The sequence below is a fragment of the Artemia sp. Qi Xiang Cuo genome, chromosome 8 (genome assembly GCF_049724085.1).
Source record: "Artemia sp. Qi Xiang Cuo chromosome 8, ASM4972408v1, whole genome shotgun sequence".
NCBI classification, from domain to species: domain Eukaryota; kingdom Metazoa; phylum Arthropoda; class Branchiopoda; order Anostraca; family Artemiidae; genus Artemia; species Artemia sp. Qi Xiang Cuo.
In genome coordinates this window covers 3306074-3331267 of record NC_142801.1, presented here as the reverse complement: position 1 = coordinate 3331267, position 25194 = coordinate 3306074, and the positions used below count along the sequence as shown (strand labels likewise).

General features: G+C 32.5%; 1 protein-coding gene across 1 annotated transcript in view; it reads right to left on the bottom strand.

Annotated features, from left to right (window-relative positions):
- LOC148949074 (uncharacterized) overlaps positions 1-25194 on the bottom strand; it is a 121554-nt gene that overhangs the window by 33688 nt on the left and 62672 nt on the right. The window contains exons 8-9 of the mRNA XM_089092814.1: positions 6829-7016; positions 2903-3087 (exon numbers count right to left, since the gene is read on the bottom strand). Coding sequence (XP_088948940.1) covers positions 2903-3087; positions 6829-7016 — 373 coding nt within the window. The remainder of the gene's footprint in view (positions 1-2902; positions 3088-6828; positions 7017-25194) is intronic.

Here is a 25194-nt window from a genome sequence, read left to right as displayed (position 1 = left end):
GATGATCAACTTGGTTTGACAAAAGTTTTAAGGCTCCATGAATAATTCATAAAAAAAACTTTCTGTAACATTTATAAAGACCTCTACTAATTCTTCTTAAAATATGTCCAATTTTAATCGTAATTTTAGATTACTTCTAAGTAGGGTATATACTTTCTACTTTAGGATAAGCTAGATAGACTGCTTGTCTTAGGATTTTTTTTGCAGCTTTCGGCAATGTTCATATAATTATATGAATATTCATATCATTATCCTGTTCATATAAATATCTTTTATATTTTTTCCCTTTTCTTTATAAATTTAAGTATTTTCGACAAAATTTTAGTCTTAACCGATTTGGCCAAATAGTATTAGGAGCTTCTTTTGTCTGAAACACAAAAACTCGAAAAAAATATATAACAAAAGTGATTACATTTTGAATTCAGCATAAGGTGGTGTATTAGAAATTTGGCCTAAAGAATTAACATTTATTGTTGAAAAATCAATAGCACCTAAATTAAGCAGAAATTATTACGAAAACCTATGGATTGGGAACGGCTATGATTGTTGTTTGTAATTTTATTTTACAGTTACAATCAATAAAACATGATTGCGGAGCTTACCCAAAGGGTGAACGATGCTTAACTAATATAATTCTAAAAAAAGGGCGAGAGCATCTTACTGCAGTATAGACGCGAAACCTAATCACAAATACACTAAAAAATAAGCTAACAAATCACCAAGTTACACAATATTAAAACTTACAATTTGAATAATATTTTTATAATTTATTTCTTAAAATGATCTACACTGGTAGAATTTTTGTTCTGTCACCTAAACTATTCCACGCTTTAATTCCCCCCCCCCCCCCTATGAAGAAAAGAAAATGCTTATTTGGTTATGATAGTCCAAAATGCTTTAGGCGCGTACCATGCTGATGGAAATTAGATCTAGTACAAATTAGATCCGTGCCCGAGAACCATTTAAGTGCTTCGTGTTTATACAAACATAAATGTCAATTAATAAGAATACCAAAGGACTGCTGCAGTTAAATTTTTAATTTGCTCATAAACATTTCTTACTGAATCTTTACTCAGCTTTCCAGACAATAGATAAGATTATTTTGGGTGATACTAATAGATCTCAAAATATATCATAAATGTTCAAATACATAGACAGTGGCATCAACGGGAGCCCTTAGCTAAACCTATTTTGTTCCCCACCCCCTATATTTTGAAAAATGAACTTTTTTGCGGTTATTTTCATCAAAGAGTTGAAAAAAACGACAAGTTTACCCCCCCTCTACATATTGGAAATGCATTTTACCCCTTCCCCGATTTTGTGAATTGACACCACTATCTATAGATAAAATAACAAAACAAGATTGGATAAAAGAAATTTAAAGTAGACAGAGTATAAAAAGCGATGTAAGTAGGAAAACAAAATGTTTCAATTTACAAAGTGCAGTCAACTCTCGATAGCTCAAACGTAGATAAATCAAAATGCTCAATATCTCGAATTATTTTCAATCCCCTCGGAAAAACGTCTCTAAATAAAAAAAAAAAAACCTATACATAACTCGAAATAATTTTGCGGTTATATTTCACCTCTGTAAGTCGAAGTGCCCCGAAAATTACCGGTACATTTTCCAAGAGTGGATCCAGGATTTTTGTTCGGGGGGGGGGGGGGGGGGGTGGGGGTATTAATTTTCGACTCGGTTTTTGACTAATTTTACAAATTTTTACTAAGATTTTACTAATTTTCGACTCGGTCAAAAATTTCGGTGGGGGGGGGGGTCAAACCGGGGACCCCCCCCCCTGGATACGGCCTTGATATTTTCATTTAGATAGGTCGTCATTTAATTTTTACTTTACCTCCACAGATCAAAGTTCATCTCTGTATCTCAAAGCGTTTCCAACAAACCTCTGTTAGTGGAAACCCGGGTATGTAGGTTGCAACATGTAAACGTTGATATTTATTAATTTTGTTTAAGATATTTTTGTATCAAATACTCTTAATGTTCAAGTGTCTATTTTCTAGCAAAGTGAATTTATTATTGACATTTGAAAGTAAAGCCATGATATGTCAAGTCTATAATATACTAATAAAGTTATTTTTAACTTTGTAGAGGCTATAGGGAGTATATTTAGCGATTTTATACCTCTGTAACTCAAATTTTTCATAACTCGTTATACATTTATAAGTCAAACTATACGTAACTCGAAGCAAAATCATGATCCTGTAAATTATGAGTTTGCGAGAGTCGCCTGTATAACTAAATTCCGATACAAAATTCGGAAATTCTTGTTAAATATAATTGATGAATGTCAATGTTTCATCAAGTAACGAAACATAAGTATCTGACTGACTTTTGACGATTAATTAGTTCCCCACTAGAATACATTTCTTGTACCCATGTGTGATAACTATTAGTCTTCGAAAATACATAAAAAAACTTGATTCCTTTCAATTTTACCTTAATCGGTTCAACCGAAGCCAAGTAGAGACATGGTTTCGTGATAACACTGCAAGCTCCATCAGTGTACGTTTCGAGCTTTGCTACACAAAATAGGCCATCAGAAAACACAGGTAAAAATACTTATTCATATCAGGACCTAAATCTCCCAAGTTTACTTTAATGTCCCTAAGACGATTACCATTTACGAAAATCAAGAATAGTAAATGTCCAAGAACTGAACCTTGGGGTACTGCACATTCAATATAATTTAGACTATTTCTAAACCATGGATTTTTGATTCAGAAATAAGGTCATTCAAACACTTGAATCTCTTTGAGAGGGAGGGAACTGAAAGAATAACTGAATTATGTCTTTAACACATAGTAAGGCAGATAGGGTATGAAAATATGGCAGGTATGGCAGGATAAGGTATAAGGTAGGGCAGGTAAGGTATGAAAAAAGAACCTTTTGCATTTTGAATACGCGATTCATTCCTTGAAAAAATCAGCCGCTTAGCTTCAAATGTTTGCTGAGTTGAATTCATAAATTCGTCAAAAGACTTGATACGCAGAAACGAGTCAATCGTCTTTCTCTTCGTCATAACGTTCAATGGTGGTAGCAAGTTTATTGATTCTTTGTCGTACCATCGTCTAGAAAATGCAACCAAAATTTAGAAATATTTAAGTACGGTAACGGGTAAAAATTTTGAAGTTTCATTTCAAATGACTAAAAGACAACTAAAAAAAAAAAAAAAATCCGAACACGTTACAACTTCAAATCTGAAAATCTTTATCCACAAAAAAAAATATATGTATAAGGGAAAGCCAATCCCTGCAAGAAAATGACATAGAAATAGGGAAAAACTCAATATACAAAAAAAGAGGGGGAAAGTGGAAAAAAACCCACTAATGATAAACAAATCTAAAAAAAAAGCTCAGAATGACTTGTTATTATGGTAAGTAACAGAAAGTACACAATTTCAATGCAGCTGAATCCACAACAATCCATGCATACGACGAAATGAAAAATGTTTTCCAATATGGAATTTTATGTAAATGAATCAAATTCTGTATATAAAATCTTATGCATACCTTAGGTAAATATGATTCACGATGATTAAAGTAAGTGTAGGTTAAGTTTTTATTCAATTAAGAGGGAAAAGTGAATGAATTTTCATTTGCTGTCATAGCGGAATTGCGTTAGCTTCCTATATTAGCATTAGCAGTTACAAAGTTTATTTGACTACATTGACTTTTTCTAGGTAAGTTCAGACTTTTGGTACGATGGCTTCCTGAATTTACATTTTTCTTCTTAAATATTACAATTATAAGATAAGATAGGTTTAGTTTTGCCGGTTTCAAAAGAAAGGAAAAAAAAGAAGCTCAGCAAAAAAAAGAAAAGGAAGAAAAAATAAACGAACAGTCAACTTCTAAAAAATAAAAATAAATCCAAACAACAGTCATAAAAAAAATGCAAAATAGCACAAAAAACGAAACAAACGATTTAGATTCGTATTAAACATATCACACTCTACACAATTCATCGCATCTAAATTTTCGGGAGCAGAATATTGTTATAAAATAAAATTATTCCTGTGAAACAACGGGGTACTTACAAAACCTTCAAATTACGACAAAAACCCGTACGAACCATCAACTGCTCAGTTCAAGACAGCGTTTCAGTTCAAGACAGCGGAGGTGGAAGATGTGCACTGGGCAGAACCCATCGACGTATGGAAATAACCAGCTAGTCATAGAATTACCACCATTAATGGGTCAAATTACTAAAGTTATAGGACATCATAAGGGCACGCTATCGGTAGCAGATATAGTAGGCCTCTGATATATAGTAGGTCAATTCGTTACTCCAGAAAGGAGTGACGAATTGACGAGTGGCGAAAGGAGTTCGACGAATGCGACTCACGCGGATATGAAAACTCCAGCACTGGAGGCCACTGTTTCGCCAAAACCACCCTGTCAGCTGGAACCTTAAATATGAGAGTCCTTGCTATACATTAAAAAATGCAACTACTTCTGGGAGAGATAAACCGGTCAGCTGGGACGTTATCGGTCAATCCGAAGCCCAACTCCCAATCACTGGCGAAGAGAGACACGGTGACGCAACATTTATCCTCTCTGGACGCAATGATGGAAAACACCGACAGGGAGTAGGATTTTTACTGTTCAAAAAGGTTAGGTGATCTCTGAGTGTTGTAACTCCCATCTCCGAACGACTTATTATGATCTGCCTCACCTGTCCATCTTACAATTATACGAGTTTACGCTCAAGTTTACGCTCAAGTACAAGTTTACGCTCTGGGCTCCAGCAGAGATGACGAATAGTCTAAAAGTTTTAACCTCAAACTAGATATTTAACTACTGATTATCCATTTGATAGGAATTAATCAACTATATTTTCCAGGGAAGAATTAATACTAAAATATGTGACAAGTTTTTAAACTAATATATTGTCATTAACGAGATCAAATGCCTCTTAGAAATCAATGGATTGCAAATTAAGGCAAGTATTAGGTTTTACAAGAGTTTGAAAACCAACACTTCATAGACTTCAAACAGGCATTCGCCCTCATATTGAGAGAAAGTCTAGGGTATATTTTTCTTCCTTTTGATATCCCACCCAATTTGGTTGCCTAAATTAGAAAAATGTACACGAAGTTCAAAAGCCGTGCTATGACTAGAAAAGAGCACATGGAAAGCTTTCCATGTGCTATCACTGGAGCTCTTCAATCTTTTTTTTAACTCCTGTCTTTTCCCTCACTGATAGCTCATCTGGCGCCCTCGTAAAGAGGAGTAGTGATAGACAAACTAGCTTACGTCAATGATATGGACCTCATTTCTGAGTCCCTTCCTGATCTCCAATCCCTGGCCGACACCGTACAAATGAACACCAGCCTTTTTCGGATGACAATTCGAAAAAAAAAGCAATAAGCTGCTCACATAAAAACGATTCCCCTGAAAATGACAGCCTCCCATTTTAAGGTAATAATTTAGAGTGGGTCGAGGAATTTACCTATCTTGGTAGATTACTCACCTCTTACAATAGCAACTGCAAAGACATCAAGGGACACCTGGTACTTTTAAACACCACTTTTAAAACCTTAATGCCCATCTGAAAGAATATGAATTTGTCTACAGTGCTCAAAGCGAGGCTATTCAACTCACTCATCATCCCTATCACAATTTATGCCTGTGGAACTTGGACTCCTACAAAAGATGATCAGTATTACGTGGCTGCCCTTGAAACACAATCACTACAATGCATCACTGGGATCATTTACAATAATAGAACACCCAACACCAAGCTTCTCCAAATTTCAATGTCAAATATACCATCCTAGACGGAACAAAACTGCTGCAACTTATATTTCTAAGACACATCAAGCGTATGGAAAGCACTCACCTCCCGAAGATAGCCTTTGAAGGCCATGAACAGAAACAACAAGTAGAACAATAGGGAATTTTTTTATATAAGACAGTGGAACGCAACTTTAAATGAATATTTCAAGCCTATATCCAAGGGCCGTCCTCAGCAAAACAAATGAAGACAAAATGAATACAAAACAACTCACATTAAAATAAAATCTTTAAAACTAAGATATTTTCAATATATCCTAGTATCATTACTTCAGGGAAGTTCAACCAGGACTGGTACATCAAGCAAAGTGAAAAAAGACAATTCATCCAAAGGAATTAAAAAACATTTACAAACAAGCTCTTAAAGCTAATCTTGTCTTTTTGGCAGCCAGCCTAGAAGGTTCTATCCTTAACAGGTTGAGTGGTATTGTTTACTGGTTTATTAATATAATTTGTTAAATCATTTTTCGTGGTCTTCTAATCATCAGTGTGGTCTTCGTCCCTATTTAGGCCGTGTACATGGCTCTCACCACAAAGGATGACCCACAAAGATATAGAAAGACGATTTTTCGTCACTGAACATGCTGTACCTTCTCCATCTGGCAGATGATAGAGGTTCAGTAAGGAGTTACATCATTACACTAGTGAAAGAAATGGTCCCAAAACTACCCTCGAGGACGGATAAGACTTAAGTTAAATCAAATAAGTCAACCCAAATGTCGTTAATTTTTTGTCTAGCACCTCGAACTTCTGATCAGAGTAAATACTTTTTGTCAAAACGTGAAATTTGGATTTGTCATGCTTTAGGACCCGTAGGCAATTTTTTAACTTTCAACAAAATCCACAGTTAGCACTTTATTCCTAATACACCTTATCCCAAATACCTTCGCAAGCTACATTTGGTTTCCTTGATTTATATTTCATTTTCTGGACAGAAAACCAGCCAAATATATGAAAAATACTCAGAAGAAAAACATTCGTGTTATATTGCTTAGCTGTATTACAAAATAAACTTACTGTTGAGTGGTCAAAAGTTTTTCAAAGCTGGACAAAATTAACTGTACTTCCTTAATTTTCAGGGACCGTAATGCAGACGGATGGCCAACATCTGACAATTGTGACGCAGCTGGCTTATATTGCCTAATATCTTGTAAGAGCACTGAATTCTGGTATAATTTCTCCAGGAATCCTTTTGCAGCAATGGTCTACAAAATATGAATAAATACGTCTACATTGAATTCAATCGATAGCTCGTGTACAAAAAAAAAAAAAAAAAAGAAGATGAACAACTGCACATTAAGCAGTTACAATATGATCTATAAGCAATGTCCTCATACGAGACATGAAATAAGATCAACAAATAAAAATAAACCAAATAAGAATTCAAGACCATGGCTGATCTGCAATTTTGGGTCATTTATTGCATATTTACAAGACAATCTAAAGTTAAGAATCCATTCATCGCAATACGTGGAGCAGATATTTGGGGAAGCCAATTTTCGCTTTATGACTTGGATTGAAGATCTTCCAGAAGGACAAAACATACAAAATATGAGACAGCGCGACAGCGTTGTAAAGGCAAGCGAAAGTAAAAAACGGTTAAAAGAAGTTTTTTGAAACTTCTGGGGGGAAGAGCGGATTTACGGGAAGGAATTTCCCCACATTAATCATAACAACTTTTGATTTTTAATAATCTAGACGGAGATTAAGGTATTCATCGAATACGAGGGAAGACTTTTCTGACATAAGTAGAGGAGGGGGTACCAGCCCTGTACGAACACCCTGCTGCCATCTACAATTTAGTTTAATGCTGACGGGACATAATTTATTCAAGGATTATCTATCGAGTCTAGTGTGGGTGTGTCAAGGTCAATCGATCTGATGTTGTTGTTGTTTGGTCACGTGCGAATGACATGAGGGGTGATTTACATAATCGATGGGGGGATTATTGATTCACGAGCATGGGGAGATATACATAATCGATAGGGGAAATTATTGATTCACGATGGGGGAATTATGAAACAAACATGACTTCATTATTGTTTGGCTAACCTAACCTGTGAACTTGATTTACATAATCGGCGGTGAAATTGATGATTCACGAAGAGGGAATTAAGAAACATTAAGGCTTCTTTAATCTGTGATTTACATAATCGCTAGGGGAAATTATTGATTCACGAAGAGGGAATCAAGAAACATTAAGGTTTCTTTAATCTTAGGTCTGAGGGATAAACGTTCTTTAGGTCAGAGAGAAAAATTAATATTCTATTTTTAAATAGGGCTTCATTGATCTTTAGTGTCAGGAATTATAATTGACATCACTTGTTATCTTGGAATTATGCGGGAGTCTAAAGAGATAGAAATTCTATTTTTAAATACGGCTTCACGGAGCTTTAAGTCGGAGAGATAAATTGATATTCTAACGAAACCCTAATAGTTTAGCTAGGAAAATTTATGAGATGAAGAGATTAACGTAGGAAAAGGTTTCTTATTAATTTGAAATGCATTAGCGCAGAGATGCCAATAACAAAGGAACACGCTGAATTTACGTTTAGGGATTATTTGGGCGAAACCGTTTTAGACAGGTTATGGAACTATTTCGGTGAAACAGATAGAGACATTTTAAAAGAAGATTTTTGAAGAGATTTTAGAAGAGAATTTGAGGGTGAAACTCTGTGGTCGTTATAATACACAAGTTCCATTTGAACAGTGTTGTGAGGTCCTCTACCCCAACCCCAAAGGGTTCCAATCCTCCTACCCCCACCCCAAAGGAAGCCCCCGGTCCTCCAAGGCCCCCCCAGCTCCCATAGAGCCCCAGCCCCCCAAACGCCCTCCTCAGACCCTCAAAGGCCCTCCTCTGGTCCTCAAAGGGCCCCCGGATCCCCAAAGGGCACCCCCGGGCCCCCCAAAGGCCCATCGAGCTCCCAAAGGACCAACGGGGTCCCAAAGGCCCTACACCGGTCCCCACATGTCCTCCAGGTCCCCAACTGTCCCCCCGGACCCCAAAGGCCCTCCCCCGGCCCCCCCAAGGGCCAACCGGCTCCCAAATGACCAATCGGTCCTCAAGTGTCCCCCAGCCTCCCCAAGGCCCCCCCAGTGCCCCAAAGGCCCTCCCCCCGGCCGCAAACGTCCCCCCCGGGCGCCCCAAGAGCCCCCCGCGCCCCCAAAGTTCTAGTTCAATTTAAAAATTTATCAACGAAGTGAAGAAAAGTTCAAGTTCTCTTCTGAACTTTACCAAAGAACACACTTCAATTCTAATTTCTCCAGAGAAAACAAAAATCTTCCACTTCAGTTCTTTATTTCACAAAGAAATAAAGAAATTTAAAGTTCAATTCTAATTTTTCGATAGAAGATAGAAAAAGTAATACCATACTTGTGAATATTTTCACGGAAGATAAAAAGTTCTAGTTCAATTTAAAATTTTCTCAACGAAGTTAAGGAAAGTTCAAGTTCTCTTCTGAACTTTACCAAAGAACACACTTCAATTCTAATTTCTCCAGAGAAAACAAAAATCTTCCACTTCAGTTCTTTATTTCAAAAAGACATAAAGAAATTTAAAGTTCAATTCTAAATTTTTCGGTGGGAGATAGAAAAATTAATACCATACTTGTGATTATTTTCACGGAAGATAAAAAGTTCTAGTTCAATTTTAAATTTTCTCAATGAAGTGAAGAAAAGTTCATGTTCTTTACTGAATTTTACCAAAGAACACAATTCAATTCTAATTTCTCCAGAGAAAACAAAAATCTTCCGCTTAAGTTCTTTATTTCACAAAGACATAATGAAATTTAAAGTTCAATTCTAAATTTTTCGGTGGAAGATAGAAAAAGTAATACCATACATGTGAATATTTTCCCGGAAGATAAAAAGTTCTAGTTCAACTTAAAATTTTCTCAACGAAGTGAAGAAAAGTTCAAGTTCTCTTCTGAATTTTACTAAAGAACGCAATTCATTTCTAATTTCACCAGAGAAAATAAAAATCTTCCGCTTCAGTTCTCTATTTCACAAAAGACATAAAGAAATTTAAAGTTCAATTCTAAATTTTTCGGTGGAAGATATAAAAAGTAATATCATACTTGTGAATATTTTCACGGAAGATAAAAAGTTCTAGTTCAATTTAAAATTTTCTCAACGAAGTGAAGAAAAGTTCAAGTTCTCTTCTGAACTTTACCAAAGAACACACTTCAATTCTAATTTCTACAGAAAAAATAAAAATCTTCCACTTCAGTTTTAAGTTCCCCAATGAAATAAAGAAATTTAAAGTTCTATTCTAAATTTTTAGATGGAAGATAGAAAAAGTAATACTATGACAATGATTGTTTTCCATGAATATCAAAAGTTTCACTTTATTTATAATTTTTCTTAAATTCAGTTCTGATTTTTATCAAAGAGATGAAAAATTTTAAGTTCATTTCTAAATTTTTCTCTAGAAGATAGGAAAAGTTATACTACGATTGTGATTATTTTTCAGTGAAGATAAAAAGTTTCACTTTAATTCTAATTTTCTTAAGTTCATTTTCCGATTTTTTGCAAAGAGATGAAAAATTTAAAGTTCTATTCTATGATGATAAAAAGTTTCACTTTAATTCTAAATTTTATTAAATTCAGTTCCGACCTTTCTCAAAGAGATGAAAAAATTTAAAGTTATGTTCAATATATTTTCTCGGAAGAAGAAAAGTTCAACTTCGATTCTGAATTTTCTCATTGAAAAGGAAATAAGTTATTGATCAATTCTATTTTCCCAAAATAATATAAAAATTTTCCACTTCACTTCAGATTTTTCTCGAAGAGATGAAAATTTAAAATACTATTCCAAATTTTTCATAGAAGATAGAAAAGTTCAAGTTCTCTTCTGAATTTTACCAACAAACACAATTCAATTCTAATCTCTCCAGAGAAAATAAAAAGCTTCCACTTCAGTTTTATGTACACCAAGACATAAAAAATTTAAAGTTCTGTTCTAAATTTTTCTATAGAAAATAGGAAAAGTTATACTATGTTAGTGATTATTTTCCATGAAGATAAAAAGTTTCACTTTAATTGTAAATTTTCTTAAATTCATTTCCGACTTTTCACATAGAGATGAAAAAAATTTAAAGTTCTGTTCCAAATTTTTCATAGAATATTGGAAAAGTTATACTTTGATCGTGACTATTCAAGTTCTCTTTTGAATTTTATCAAAGAGCACACTTCAATTCTAATTTCTACAGAGAAAATAAAAATCTTCCACTTCAGTTCATTATTTCACAAAGACAAAGAAATTTAAAGTTCAATTCTAATTTTTCGGTGGAAGATGGAAAAAGTAATACCATACTTGTGAATATTTTCACGGAAGATAAAAAGTTCTAGTTCAATTTTAAATTTTCGCAATGAAGTCAAGGAAAGTTCAAGTTTTCTTCTGAATTTTCTCAATGAAAAAGAAATTAGTCATTGATCATTTCTATTTTTTTCCAAATAATATAAAAATTTTCCACTTTAGTTCAGATCTGTCTCGAAGAGATGAAAAATTTAAATACTGTTCCAAATTTCACAGAAGATAAAAAAGTTCAAGTTCTCTTCGGAATTTTAGCAAAGAACACACTTCAATTGTAATTTCTCCAAAGAAAATAAAAATCTTCCACTTCAGTTCTTTATTTCACAAAGACATAAAGAAATTTAAAGTTCAATTCTAATTTTTCGGTGGAAGATAGAAAAAGTAATAGCAGACTTGTGATTATTTTCCTGGAAGATAAAAAGTTCTAGTTCAATTTTAAATTTTCTCAACGAAGTGAAGAAAAGTTCAAGTTCCCTTCTGAACTTTACCAAAGAACACACTTCAATTCTGATTTCTCCAGAGAAAACAAAAATCTTCCACTTCAGTTCTTTATTTCACAAAGACATAAAAAAATTTAAAGTTCAATTCTAATTTTTCGGTGGAAGATAGAAAAAGTAATATCATACTTGTGAATATTTTCACGGAAGATAAAAAGTTTCACTTTATTTATAATTTTTCTTAAATTTGGTTCTGATTTTTCTCAAAGAAATAAAAATTTAAAGTTCTGTTCCAAATTTTTCATAGAAGATAGAAAAAGTTATACATTGATTGTGAATATTCAACATGAAGATAAGGAACTCCACTTTAATTCAGAGTTTTCTCGAAGAAGTGCAAAATGTTTAAGTTCTCCTATCTATGGCTAAGTTTGCTAAAGACAAGCTATTTTCTTGTGAATAAACACAAAATCAGAAAAAATGATCAATGTTCCTCTAGTACCTACGCAATTAGACTAAAAATGAAGATATTTATGCAGAGTTTCAACTAGCTATGGCTAAGTTTGCTAAAGACAAGCTATTTTCTTGCGAAAACACGCAAAATCAGAAAAAATGTTCAATGTTCCTTTAGTACCTACACAATTAGACTAAAAATGAAGATTTTTATGCAAAGTTTCAACTAGCTATGCCTAAGTTTGCTAAAGACAAGCTATTTTCTTGTGAAAACCCACAAACTCAGAAAAAATGTTCAATGTTCCTTTAGTACCTATGCAATTAGACTAAAAATGAAGATATTTATGCAGAGTTTCAACTAGCTATGGCTAAGTTTGCTAAAGACAAGCTATTTTCGTGCTAAAACACACAAAATCAAAAAAATGTTCAATATTGCTTTAGTACCTACGCAATTAGGCTTAAATGAAGATATTTATGCAGAGTTTCAACTAGCTATGGCTAAGTTTGCTAAAGACAAGCTATTTTCTTACAAAACACACAAAATCAGAAGTAAAATGTTCAATGTTCCTCTAGTACCTACACAATTAGACTAAAAATGAAGATATTTATGCAGAGTTTCAACTAGCTATGGCTAAGTTTACTAAAGACAAGCTATTTTCATGCTAAAACACACAAACTCAGAAAAAATGTTCAATTTTCCTTTACTACCTACACAATTAGACTAAAAATGAAGATATTTATGCAGAGTTTCAACTAGCTATGGCTAAGTTTGATAAAGACAAGATATTTTCTTGCGAAAACACAAAAAAAATCAGAAAAAATGTTCAATGTTCCTCTAGTACCTACGCAATTAGACTAAAAATGAAGATATTTATGCAGAGTTTCAACTAGCTATGACTAAGTTTTAAAAATACATTCAATTTTCTCACAAAACACACAAACTCAGAAAAACAGGTTCAATATTCCTCTAGTACCTACACACTTAGGCTTAAATGAAGATATTTATGCTGAGTTTCAACTAGCTATGGCTAAGTTTGCTAAAGACAAGAAATTTTCCTGCGAAAACACACAAAATCAGAAAAAATGTTCTATGTTCATTTATTACATAAACAATTAGACTGATTTTAAGATATTTATGCAGATTTTGAACTATCTATGGATAAGTTTGCTAAAGACAAAGCTATTTTCGAGTGAAAACAAAAAAACTCAGAAAAAAAGTTCTGTGTTCCCTTAGAACCTACGAAATTGGGCTTAAATGAATATATTTATGCAGAGTTTCAACTAGCTATGGTTAATTTTGCTAAAGACAAAAAATTTTCTTGCGAAAACACACACAAACTCATAAAAAATTTTCAGTGTTCCTTTAGTACCTACGTAATTAGGCTAAAATGAAGATATTTATGCAGAGTTTCAACTAGCTATGGATAAGTTTGCTAAAAACATGCTATTTTTCTTGCGAAAACATACAAAATCAGAAAAAATGTTCAGTGTTCCTTTAGTACATACACAATTAGGCTAAAAATGAAGATATTTATGCACAGTTTCAACTAGCTATGGCTAAGTTTGCTAAAGACAAGCTATTTTCTTACAAAAACACAAACCTAATCAGAAGTAAAATGTTCAATGTTCCTCTAGTACCTACACAATTAGACTAAAAATGAAGATATTTATGCAGAGTTTCAACTAGCTATGGCTAAGTTTACTAAAGACAAGCTATTTTCTTGCGAAAACACACAAAATCAGAAAAAAATGTTCAATGTTCCTCTAGTACCTACACAATTAGACTAAAAATGAAGATATTTATGCAGAGTTTCAACTAGCTATGACTAAGTTTGCTAAAGACAAGCTATTTTCTTGCGAAAACACAAACAAAATCATAAAAAATGTTCAATGTTCCTATAGTACCTACGCAATTAGACTAAAAATGAAGATATTTATGCAGAGTTTCAACTAGCTATGGCTAAGTTTTGTAAAGACAAGCTATTTTCTCACGAAAACACACAAAATCAGAAAAAAATGTTCATTTTACCTCTATTAACTAAGCAATTATGCTGAAATTTCGTTATTTATGAAGAAATTCAACTATCTATGGCTAAGTTTGCTAAAGACAAGCTATTTTCTTGCTAAAACACACAAAATCAGAAAAAATGTTCAATGTTCCTTTAGTACCTACGCAATTAGGCTGAAATGAATATCTTTATGAAGAGTTTCAACTATCTATGGCTATGTTTGCTAAAGACAAGCTATTTTATTTAGAAAACAAACACACTCACACAAAATTTTCAATTTTCCTTTAGTACATACGCAATTAGGCTTAAATGAAGATATTTATGCAGAGTTTCAACTATCTATGGCTAAGTTTGCTAAAGACAAGATATTTTCTTGCGAAAACACAAACAAAATCAGAAAAAATTTTCAATGTTCATTTAGGACATACGTAATTAGACTAAAATGAAGATATTTATGCAGAGTTTCAACTAGCTATGGCTAAGTTTGCTAAAGACAAGCTATTTTTCTTGCGAAAACATACAAAATCAGAAAAAATTTTCAGTGTTCCTTTAGTACATACACAATTAGGCTAAAAATTAATATATTTATGCACAGTTTCAACTATCTATGGCTAAGTTTGCTAAAGACAAGCTATTTTCTGGCGAAAACACAAAAACAGAAAAAATGTTCAATGTTCCTTTAGTATCTACGCAATTAGGCTTAAATGAAGATATTTATGAAGAGTTTCAACTATCTATGGATAAGTTTGCTAAGGACAAGCTATTTTCTCTCGAAAACACACAAAATCAGAAAAAATGTTCAATGTTCCTTTAGTACCTATGCAATTAGACTAAAAATTAAGATATTTATGCAGAGCTTCAAGTAGCTATGGCTAAGTTTACTAAAGACAAGCCATTTTCTTGCAAAAACACACAAAATCAGAAGTAAAATGTTCAATGTTCCTCTAGTACCTACACAATTAGACTAAAAATGAAGATATTTATTCAGAGTTTAAACTAGCTATGGCTAAGTTTACTAAAGACAAGCTATTTTCTTGCGAAAACACACAAAATCAGAAAAAATGTTCAATGTTCCTTTAGTACCTACACAATTAGACTAAAAATGAAGATATTTATGCAGATTTTAAACTAGCTATGGCTAAGTTTGATAAAGACAAGCTATTTTCTTGCGAAAACACAAAAAAAATCAGAAAAAATGTTCAATGTTCCTTTAGTACCTACGCAATTAGACTAAAAATGAAGGTATTTATGCAGAGTTTCAACTAGCTATGGCTAAGTTTGCTAAAGACAAGCTATTTTCTCACGAAAACCCACAAAATCAGAAAAAAATTTTCAATGTTCCTCTAGTACCTACGCAATGAGGCTGAAATGAAGATATTTATGCTGAGTTTCAACTATCTATGGCTAATTTTGCAAAAGAAAAGATAGTTTCTTGCTAAAACACACAAAATCAGAAAAAATGTTCAATGTTCCTTTAGTACCTACGCAATTAGACTGAAGTGAAGATATTTATGCACAGTTTCAACTATCTATGGCTAAGTTTGCTAAAGACAATCTATTTAATTGAGAAAACACACAAAATCAGAAAAAATGTGCAAAGTTAATAGATTACATACGAAAGTATGCTTAAAAGTATAAAATTTTTAAGAGTTTATTCTAGAACTTGCTATGTGTAATAAAGACAAGATATTTTCTTGTGAAAACACAAACAAAATCAGAAAAAATTTTCAATGTTCCTTTAGTAACTACGAAACTAGACTAAAATGAAGATATTTATGCAGAGTTTCAACTAGCTATGGCTAAGTTTGCTAAAGACAAGCTATTTTCTTGCGAAAACATACAAAATCAGAAAAAATTTTCAGTGTTCCTTTAGTACATACACAATTAGGCTAATAATGAAGATATTTATGCACAGTTTCAACTAGCTATGGCTAAGTTTGCTAAAGACAAGCTATTTTCTTACAAAAACACAAACCTAATCATAACTAAGATGCTCAATGTTCCTCTAGTACCTACATAATTAGACTAAAAATGAAGATATTTAAGCAGAGTTTAAACTAGCTATGTCTAAGTTTACGAAAGACAAGTTATTTTCTTGCGAAAACACAAACAATAAGAAAAAATGTTCAATCTTACTCTAGTACCTACACACTTAGGCTAAAATTGAAGATATCTATGCAGAGTTTCAACTAGCTATGACTAAGTTTGCTAAAGACAAGCTATTTTCTTGCGAAAACACAAACAATAAAAGAAAAAATGTTAAATGTTCCTTTAGTACCTACTCACTTAGACTAAAAATGAAGGTATTTATGCAGAGTTTCAACTAGCTATGGCTAAGTTTGCTAAAGACAAGCTATTTTCTCACAAAAACACACAAAATCAGAAAAAAATGTTCAATGTTCCTCTAGTACCTACGCAATTAGGCTGAAATGAAGATATTTATGCAGAGTTTCAAATATCTATGGCTAAGATTGCAAAAGACAAGATATTTTCTTGCTAAAACACAAAATCAGAAAAAATGTTCAATGTTCCTTTAGTACCTGCGCAATTAGACTGAAATAAAGATATTTATGCAGAGTTTCAACTATCTACGGCTAAGTTCGCTAAAGACAAGCTATTTTCGTGCGAAAACACACAAAATCAGAAAAATTGTTCATTGTTCCTTTTGTACCTACGAATTTAGGCTTAAATGAAGATATTTATGCATAGTTTCAACTATCTATGGCTAAGTTTGCTAAAGACAAGATATTTTCTTGCGAAAACACAAACAAAATCAGAAAAAATGTTCAGTCTTCCTTTAGTACCTAAGCAATTAGACTAAAATGAAGATATTTATGCAGAGTTTCAACTAGCTATGGCTAAGTTTGCTAAAGACAAGCTATTTTCTTGCGAAAACATACAAAATCAGAAAAAATGTTCAGTGTTCCTTTAGTACATACACAATTAGGCGAAAACACACAAAATCAGAAAAAATATTGTTATGTTAGGTTAAGTTAGATTAGGTTAGGTTAGCCTACGTACGCGCGCATATAGGTTCGGTTAGGTTGGATTAAGTTAGGTTAGGTTAAGTTAGGTTAGGTTAGGTTAGATTAAGTTACGTTAGGTTAAGTTAGGTTAGGCTAGGTTAGCCTACGGCCGCGCGCGTAAGTAGGCTAACCTAGCCTAACCTAACCTAACCTAACTTAATCTAAACTAACCTAACCTAACTTAACCTAACCTAACTTAATCCAACCTAACCTAACCTCTATGCGCGCGTACGTAGGCTAACCTAACCGAATCTAACTTAACCTAACCTAACAATATTTTTTCTGATTTTGTGTGTTTTCGCAAGAAAATAGCTTGTCTTTAGCAAACTTAGCCATAGCTAGTTGAAACTGTGCATAAATATCTTCATTTTTAGCCTAATTGCGTAGGTACTAAAGGAACAATGAACATTTTTTCTGATTTGTGTGTTTTCGCAAGAAAATAGCTTGTCTTTAGCAAACTTATCCATAGCTAGTTGAAACTCTGCATAAATATCTTCATTTTTAGCCTAATTGCGTAGGTACTAAAGGAACATTGAACATTTTTTCTGATTTTTTTTGTGTTTTCGCAATAAAATAGCTTGTCTTTAGCAAACTTAGCCATAGTTAGTTGAAACTCTGCATAAATATCTTCATTTAAGCCTAATTGCGTAGGTACTAAATGAAAATTGAACATTTCTTCTGATTTTGTGTGTTTTCGTGAGAAATTAGCTTGTCTTTAGCAAACTTATCCATAGATAGTTGAAACTCTGCATAAATATATTCATTTAAGCCTAATTGCGTAGTTACTAAATGAAAATTGAACATTTTTTCTGATTTTTTGTGTTTTCGCCAGAAAATAGATTGTCTTTAGCAAACTTAGACATAGATAGTTGAAACTGTGCATAAATATCTTAATTTTTAGAATAATTGTGTATGTACTAAATGAAAAATGAAAATTTTTTCTGATTTTGTATGTTTTAGCAATAAAATAGGTTGTATTTAGCAAAATTAGCCATAGCTAGTTGAAACTATGAATAAATATCTTCATTTTTAGTCTAATTGCGTATGTACTAAATGAACATTGATCATTTTTTCTGATTTTGTTTGTGTTTTCGCAAGAAAATATCTTGTCTTTAGCAAAATTAACCATAGCTAGTTGAAACTGTGCATAAATATCTTCATTTAAGCCCAATTGTGTAGGTAGTAAAGGAAAATAGAACATTTTTTCTGATTTTTTGTGTTTTCGCAAGAAAATAGCTTGTCTTTAGCAAAATTAGCCAGAGATAGTTGAAACTGTGCATAAATATCTTCATTTCAGCCCAATTGCGTAGGTACTAAAGGAACATTGAACATTTTTTCTGATTTTGTGTGTTTTCGCAAGAAAATAGATTGTCTTTAGCAAACTTAGCCATAGATATATTAAACTCTGCATAAATATCTTCATTTCAGCCTAATTGCGTAGGTACTAGATGAACATTGAAAATTTTCTTCTGATTTTGTGTGTTTTTGTGAGAAAATAGATTGTCTTTATCAAACTTAGCCATAGATAGTTGAAACTCTGAATAAATACCTTAATTTTTAGTCTAATTGCGTAGGTACTAAATGAAAATTGAACATTTTGTCTGATTTTGTTTGTGTTTTTGCAAGAAAATAGCTTGTCTTTAGCAAACTTAGCCATAGCTAGTTGAAACTCTGCATAAATATCTTCATTTTTAGTCTAATTGTGTAGGTACTAAAGGAACATTGAACATTTTTGGTGATTTTTTGTGTTTTCGCAAGAAAATAGCTTGTCTTTAGTAAACTTAGCCATAGCTAGTTGAAACTCTACATAAATATCTTCATTTTTAGTCTAATTGTGTAGGTCCTAGAGGAACATTGAACATTTTACTTCTGATTTTGTTTGTGTTTTTGTAAGAAAATAGCTTGTCTTTAGCAAACTTAGCCATAGCTAGTTGAAACTGTGCATAAATATCTTCATTTTTAGCCTAATTGTGTATGTACTAAAGGAACATTGAACATTTTTTCTGATTTTGTATGTTTTCGCAAGAAAATAGCTTGTCTTTAGCAAACTTAGCCATTGCTAGTTGAAACTCTGCATAAATATCTTCATTTTAGTCTAATTGCGTAGGTACTAAAGGAACATTGAACATTTTTTCTGATTTTGTGTGTGTTTTCGCAAGAAAATAGCGTGTCTTTAGCAAACTTAGCCATAGCTAGTTGAAACTCTGCATAAATATCTTCATTTAAGTCTAATTGCGTAGGTACTAAAGGAACATTGAACATTTTTTCTGTTTTTTTGTGTTTTAGCAAGAAAATATATTGTCATTACCAAACATATCCAAAGAAAGTTTAAACACTGCAAAAATAACTTCATATCAGCCTAATTGAGTAGGTACTAAAGTAACATTGAACATTTTTTCTGATTTTGTGTGTTTTCGCAAGAAAATAGCTTGTCTTTAGCAAACTTAGCCATAGATAGTTGAAACTCTGCATAAATATCTTCATTTCATGCTAATTGCGTAGGTACTAAAGGAACATTGAACATTTTTTTCTGATTTTGTGGGTTTTCGTGAGAAAATAGCTTGTCTTTAGCACACTTAATCATAGCTAGTTGAAACTCTGAATAAATACATTCATTTTTAGTCTAATTGCGTAGGTACTAGAGGAACATTGAAAATTTTTTCTGATTTTGTTTTTTTTCGAAAGAAAATATCTTGTCGTTAGCAAACTTAGCCATAGATAGTTGAAACTCTTAATAGATAACTTCATTTTTAGTCTAATTGCGTATGTAATAAAGTACCATTGATCATGTTAGATTTGGGTGGGTGTTTTCGATATATAGTAGATGATGTTTAGCAAACTTAGCCATATATAGTTGAAACTCTGCATAAATATCTTAATTTTTAGTCTAATTGTGTAGGTACTAGAGGAAAATTGAACATTTTACGTGTGTTTTTGTTTGTTTTTGTAAGAAAATAGATTGTCTTTATCAAACTTAGCCATATCTAGTTGTAACTCTGCATAAATATCTTCATTTAATCATAATTGCGGAGGTACTAAAGCAATATTGAAAATTTTTTTGATTTTTTGTGTTTTCGCACGAAAATAGCTTGTCTTTAGCACACTTAGCCATAGCTAGTTGAAACTCTGCATAAATATCTTCATTTTTAGTCTAATTGCATAGGTACTAAATGAACATTTAACAATTGTTCTAATTTTGTGGGTTTTCTCAAGAAAATAGCATGTATTTAGCAAACTTAGCCATAGCTGGTTGAAACTCTGCATACATTTCTTAATTTTTAGTCTAAGTGTATAGCTCCTCAAGGCCCTTTGAAAATTTTTTCTTATTTTGCGTGTTTTCGCAAGTAAATAGCTTGTCTTTAGCAAACTTAGCCATAGCTTGTTGAAACTCTGCATAAATATCTTCATTTTTAGTCTAATTGCGTAGCTACTAGAGGAACATTGATAATTTTTTCTGATTTTTTGTGTTTTCACATAAAAATAGCTTGTCTTTAGCAGACTTAGCCATAGATAGGAGAACTTGAACAGATTGCACTTCTTCTAGAAAACTCTGAACGAAAGTAGAGTTCTTTATCTTCATGTTGAATATTCAATATCAATGTATAACTTTTTCTATCTTCTATGAAAAATTTGAAACAGAACTTTAAATTTTTTATTTCTTTGAGAAAAATCAGAACCAAATTTAAGAAAAATTATAAATAAAGTGAAACTTTTTATCTTACGTGAAAATATTCACAAGTATGATATTACTCTTTCTATCTTCCACCGAAAAATTAGAATTGAACTTTAAATTTTTTTATGTCTTTGTGAAATAAAGAACGGAAGTGGAAGATTTTTATTTTCTCTGGAGAAATTAGAATTGAAGTGTGTTCTTTGGTAAAGTTCAGAAGGGAACTTGAGCTTTTCTTCACTTCGTTGAGAGAATTTAAAATTGAACTAGAACTTTTTATCTTCCAGGAAAATATTCACAATTATGCTATTACTTTTTCTATCTTCCACCAAAAAATTAGAATTAAACTTTAAATTTCTTTGTGTCTTTGTGAAATAAAGAACTGAAGTGGAAGATTTTTATTTTCTCTGGAGAAATTCGAATTGAAGTGTGTTCTTTGTTAAAATTCAGAAGAAAACTTGAACTTTTTTATCTTCTGTGAAAAATTTGGAATAGTATTTAAATTTTTCATCTCTTCGAGACAGATCTGAACTAAAGTGGAAAATTTTTATATTATTTGGAAAAAAATAGAAATGATCAATGACTAATTTCTTTTTCATTGAGAAAATTCAGAAGAGAACTTGAACTTTCCTTGACTTCGTTGCGAAAATTTAAAATTGAACTAGAACTTTTTATCTTCCGTGAAAATATTCACAAGTATGGTATTACTTTTTCCATCTTCCACCGAAAAATTAGAATTGAACTTTAAATTTCTTTATTTCTTTGTGAAATAAAGAACTTAAGTAGAAGATTTTTATTTTCTCTGTAGAAATTAGAATTGAATTGTGCTCTTTGATAAAATTCAGAAGAGAACTTGAATATTCACGATCAAAGTATAACTTTTCCAATATTCTATGAAAAATTTGGAACCTAAATTTAAATTTTTTTCATCTCTATGTGAAAAGTTAGAACTGAATTTAAGAAAATTTAGAATTAAAGTGAAACTTTTTCTCTTCATGGAAAATAATCAGTAACATAGTATATCTTTTCCTATTTTCTACAGAAAAATTTATAGCAGAGTTTTAAATTTTCTATGTCATGGTGTACATAAAACTGAAGTGGAAGCTTTTTATTTTCTCTGGAGAAATTAGAATTGAATTGTGTTTGTTGGTAAAATTCAGAAGAGAACTTGAACTTTTCTATCTTCTATGAAAAATTTGGAATGGTATTTTAAATTTTCATCTCTTCGAGAAAAATCTGAAGTGAAGTGGAAAATTTTTATATTATTTTGGGAAAATAGAATTGATCAATAACCTATTTCATTTTCAATGAGAAAATTCAGAATCGAAGTTGAACTTTTCTTCTTCCGAGAAAATATATTGAACAGAACTTTAAATTTTTTCATCTCTTTGAGAAAGGTCGGAACTGAATTTAAGAAAATTTAGAATTAAAGTGAAACTTTTTATCATCATAGAACAGAACTTTAAATTTTTCATCTCTTTGCAAAAAATCAGAGTGAACTTAAGAAAATTAGAATTAAAGTGAAACTTTTTATCTTCACTGAAAAATAATCAGAATCGTAGTATAACTTTTCCTATCTTCTAGAGAAAAATTTACAAATGAACTTTAAATTTTTCATCTCTTTGAGAAAAATCAGAACTGAATTTAAGAAAAATTATAAATAAAGTGAAACTTTTGATCTTCATGGAAAACAATCATTGTCATAGTATTACTTTTTCTATCTTCCACCTAAAAATTTAGAATTGAACTTTAAATTTCATTATGTCTTTGGGGAACTTAAAACTGAAGTGGAAGATTTTTATTTTTTCTGGAGAAATTATAATTGAAGTGTGTTCTTTGGTAAAGTTCAGAAGAGAACTTGAACTTTTCTTCACTTCGTTGAGAAAATTTTAAATTGAACTAGAACTTTTTATCTTCCTTGAAAATATTCATAAGTATGATGTTACTTTTTCTATCTTCCACCGAAAAATTTAGAAATGAACTTTAAATTTCATTATGTCTTTTGTGAAATTAAGAACTGAAGCGGAAGATTTTTATTTTCTCTGGTGAAATTAGAAATGAATTGTGTTCTTTAGTAAAATTCAGAAGAGAACTTGAACTTTTCTTCACTTCGTTGAGAAAATTTTAAGTTGAACTAGAAATTTTTATCTTCCGGGAAAATATTCACATGTATGGTATTACTTTTTCTATCTTCAACAGAAAAAATTTAGAATTGAACTTTAAATTTCATTATGTCTTTGTGAAATAAAGAACTTAAGCGGAAGATTTTTATTTTCTCTGTAGAAATTAGAATTGAATTGTGTTCTTTGGTAAAATTCAGTAAAGAACATGAACTTTTCTTCACTTCATTGAGAAAATTTAAAATTGAACTAGAACTTTTTATCTTCCGTGAAAATAATCACAAGTATGGTATTAATTTTTCTATCTCCCACCGAAAAATTTAGAATTGAACTTTAAATTTCTTTATGTCTTTGTGAAATAAGGAACTGAAGTGGAAGATTTTTGTTTTCTCTGGAACAATTAGAATTGAATTGTGTTCTTTGGTAAAGTTCAGAAGAGAACTTGAACTTTCCTTAACTTCGTTGAGAAAATTTTAAATTGAACTAGAATTTTTTATCTTCTGTTAAAATATTCACAAGTATGGTATTACTTTTTCTATCTTCTATCGAAAAATTAGAATTGAACTTTAAATTTCTTTATGTCTTTGTGAAATAAAGAACTGAAGTGGACGATTTTTGTTTTCTCTGGAGAAATTAGAATTGATGTGTGTTCTTTGGTAAAGTTCAGAAGAGAACTTGAACTTTTCTTCACTTCGTTGAGAAAATTTTAAATTGAACTAGAACTTTGGGGGCGCCGGGGGCACGTTGGGCGCCGGGGGGGGACCTTGGCGGCCCGGGGGAGGGCCTTTGGGGCACCGGGGGGTCTTTGGGAGTCTGGGGGACACTTGAGGACCGATTGGTCCTTTGGAAGCCGGTTGGCCCTTTGGGGGGCCGGGGGAGGGCCTTTGGGGTCCGGGGGGACAGTTGGGGGCCTGGAGGACATTTGGGGACCAGTGTAGGGCCTTTGGGACCCCGTTGGTCCTTTGGGAGCTCGATGGGCCTTTGGGAGCCCGGGGGTGCCCTTTGGGGATCCGGGGGCCCTTTGAGGACCAGAGGAGGGCCTTTGAGGGTCTGAGGAGGGCGTTTGGGGGGCTGGGGCTCTATGGGAGCTTGGGGGACCTTTGAGGACCGGGGGCTTCCTTTGGGGTTGGGGTAGAGGACCTCACGACACTGTTCAAATGAAACTTGTGTATTATAACGACCACAGAGTTTCACCCTCAAAATCTCTTCTAAAATCTCTTCAAAAATCATCTTTTAAAATGTCTCTATCTGTTTCGCCGAAATAGTTCCATAACCTGTCTAAAACGGTTTCGCCCAAATAATCCCTAAACGTAAATTCAGCGTGTTCCTTTGTTATTGGCATCTCTGCGCTAATGCATTTCAAATTAATAAGAAACCTTTTCCTACGTTAATCTCTTCATCTCATAAATTTTCCTAGCTAAACTATTAGGGTTTCGTTAGAATATCAATTTATCTCTCCGACTTAAAGCTCCGTGAAGCCGTATTTAAAAATAGAATTTCTATCTCTTTAGACTCCCGCATAATTCCAAGATAACAAGTGATGTCAATTATAATTCCTGACACTAAAGATCAATGAAGCCCTATTTAAAAATAGAATATTAATTTTTCTCTCTGACCTAAAGAACGTTTATCCCTCAGACCTAAGATTAAAGAAACCTTAATTTTTCTTAATTCCCTCTTCGTGAATCAATAATTTCCCCTAGCGATTATGTAAATCACAGATTAAAGAAGCCTTAATGTTTCTTAATTCCCTCTTCGTGAATCATCAATTTCCCCGCCGATTATGTAAATCAAGTTCACAGGTTAGGTTAGCCAAACAATAATGAAGTCATGTTTGTTTCATAATTCCCCCATCGTGAATCAATAATTTCCCCTAGCGATTATGTAAATCACCCCACAGTGTCATAAATCAATAATTCCCTGAGCGATTATGTAAATCACCCCTCATGTCATTCGCACGTGGCCAAACAACAACAACAACAGATCGATTGACCTTGACACACCCACATTAGACTCGATCGATAATCCTTGAATAAATTATGTCCCGTCAGCATTAAACTAAATTGTAGATGGCAGCAGGGTGTTCGTACAGGGCTGGTACCCCCTCCTCTACTGACATACGGTCAGTAATCCGACAATCAGCACATGAAACAAACGATTTGTTGATGCCTCGACATGATGAGGGGTATATGCCCCTATTGGCATGATGAGGGGTATTTTACCCTATACATCCAAAAACATTGTTAAACACATATCTTTATTGTTCAATATATTTCTTTTCGCCAGCCAAAGCACAGAACAAAAAAAAACTACTAAATGTAAGCAATCTCTACAATGATAAATACTCACTTGGCTAC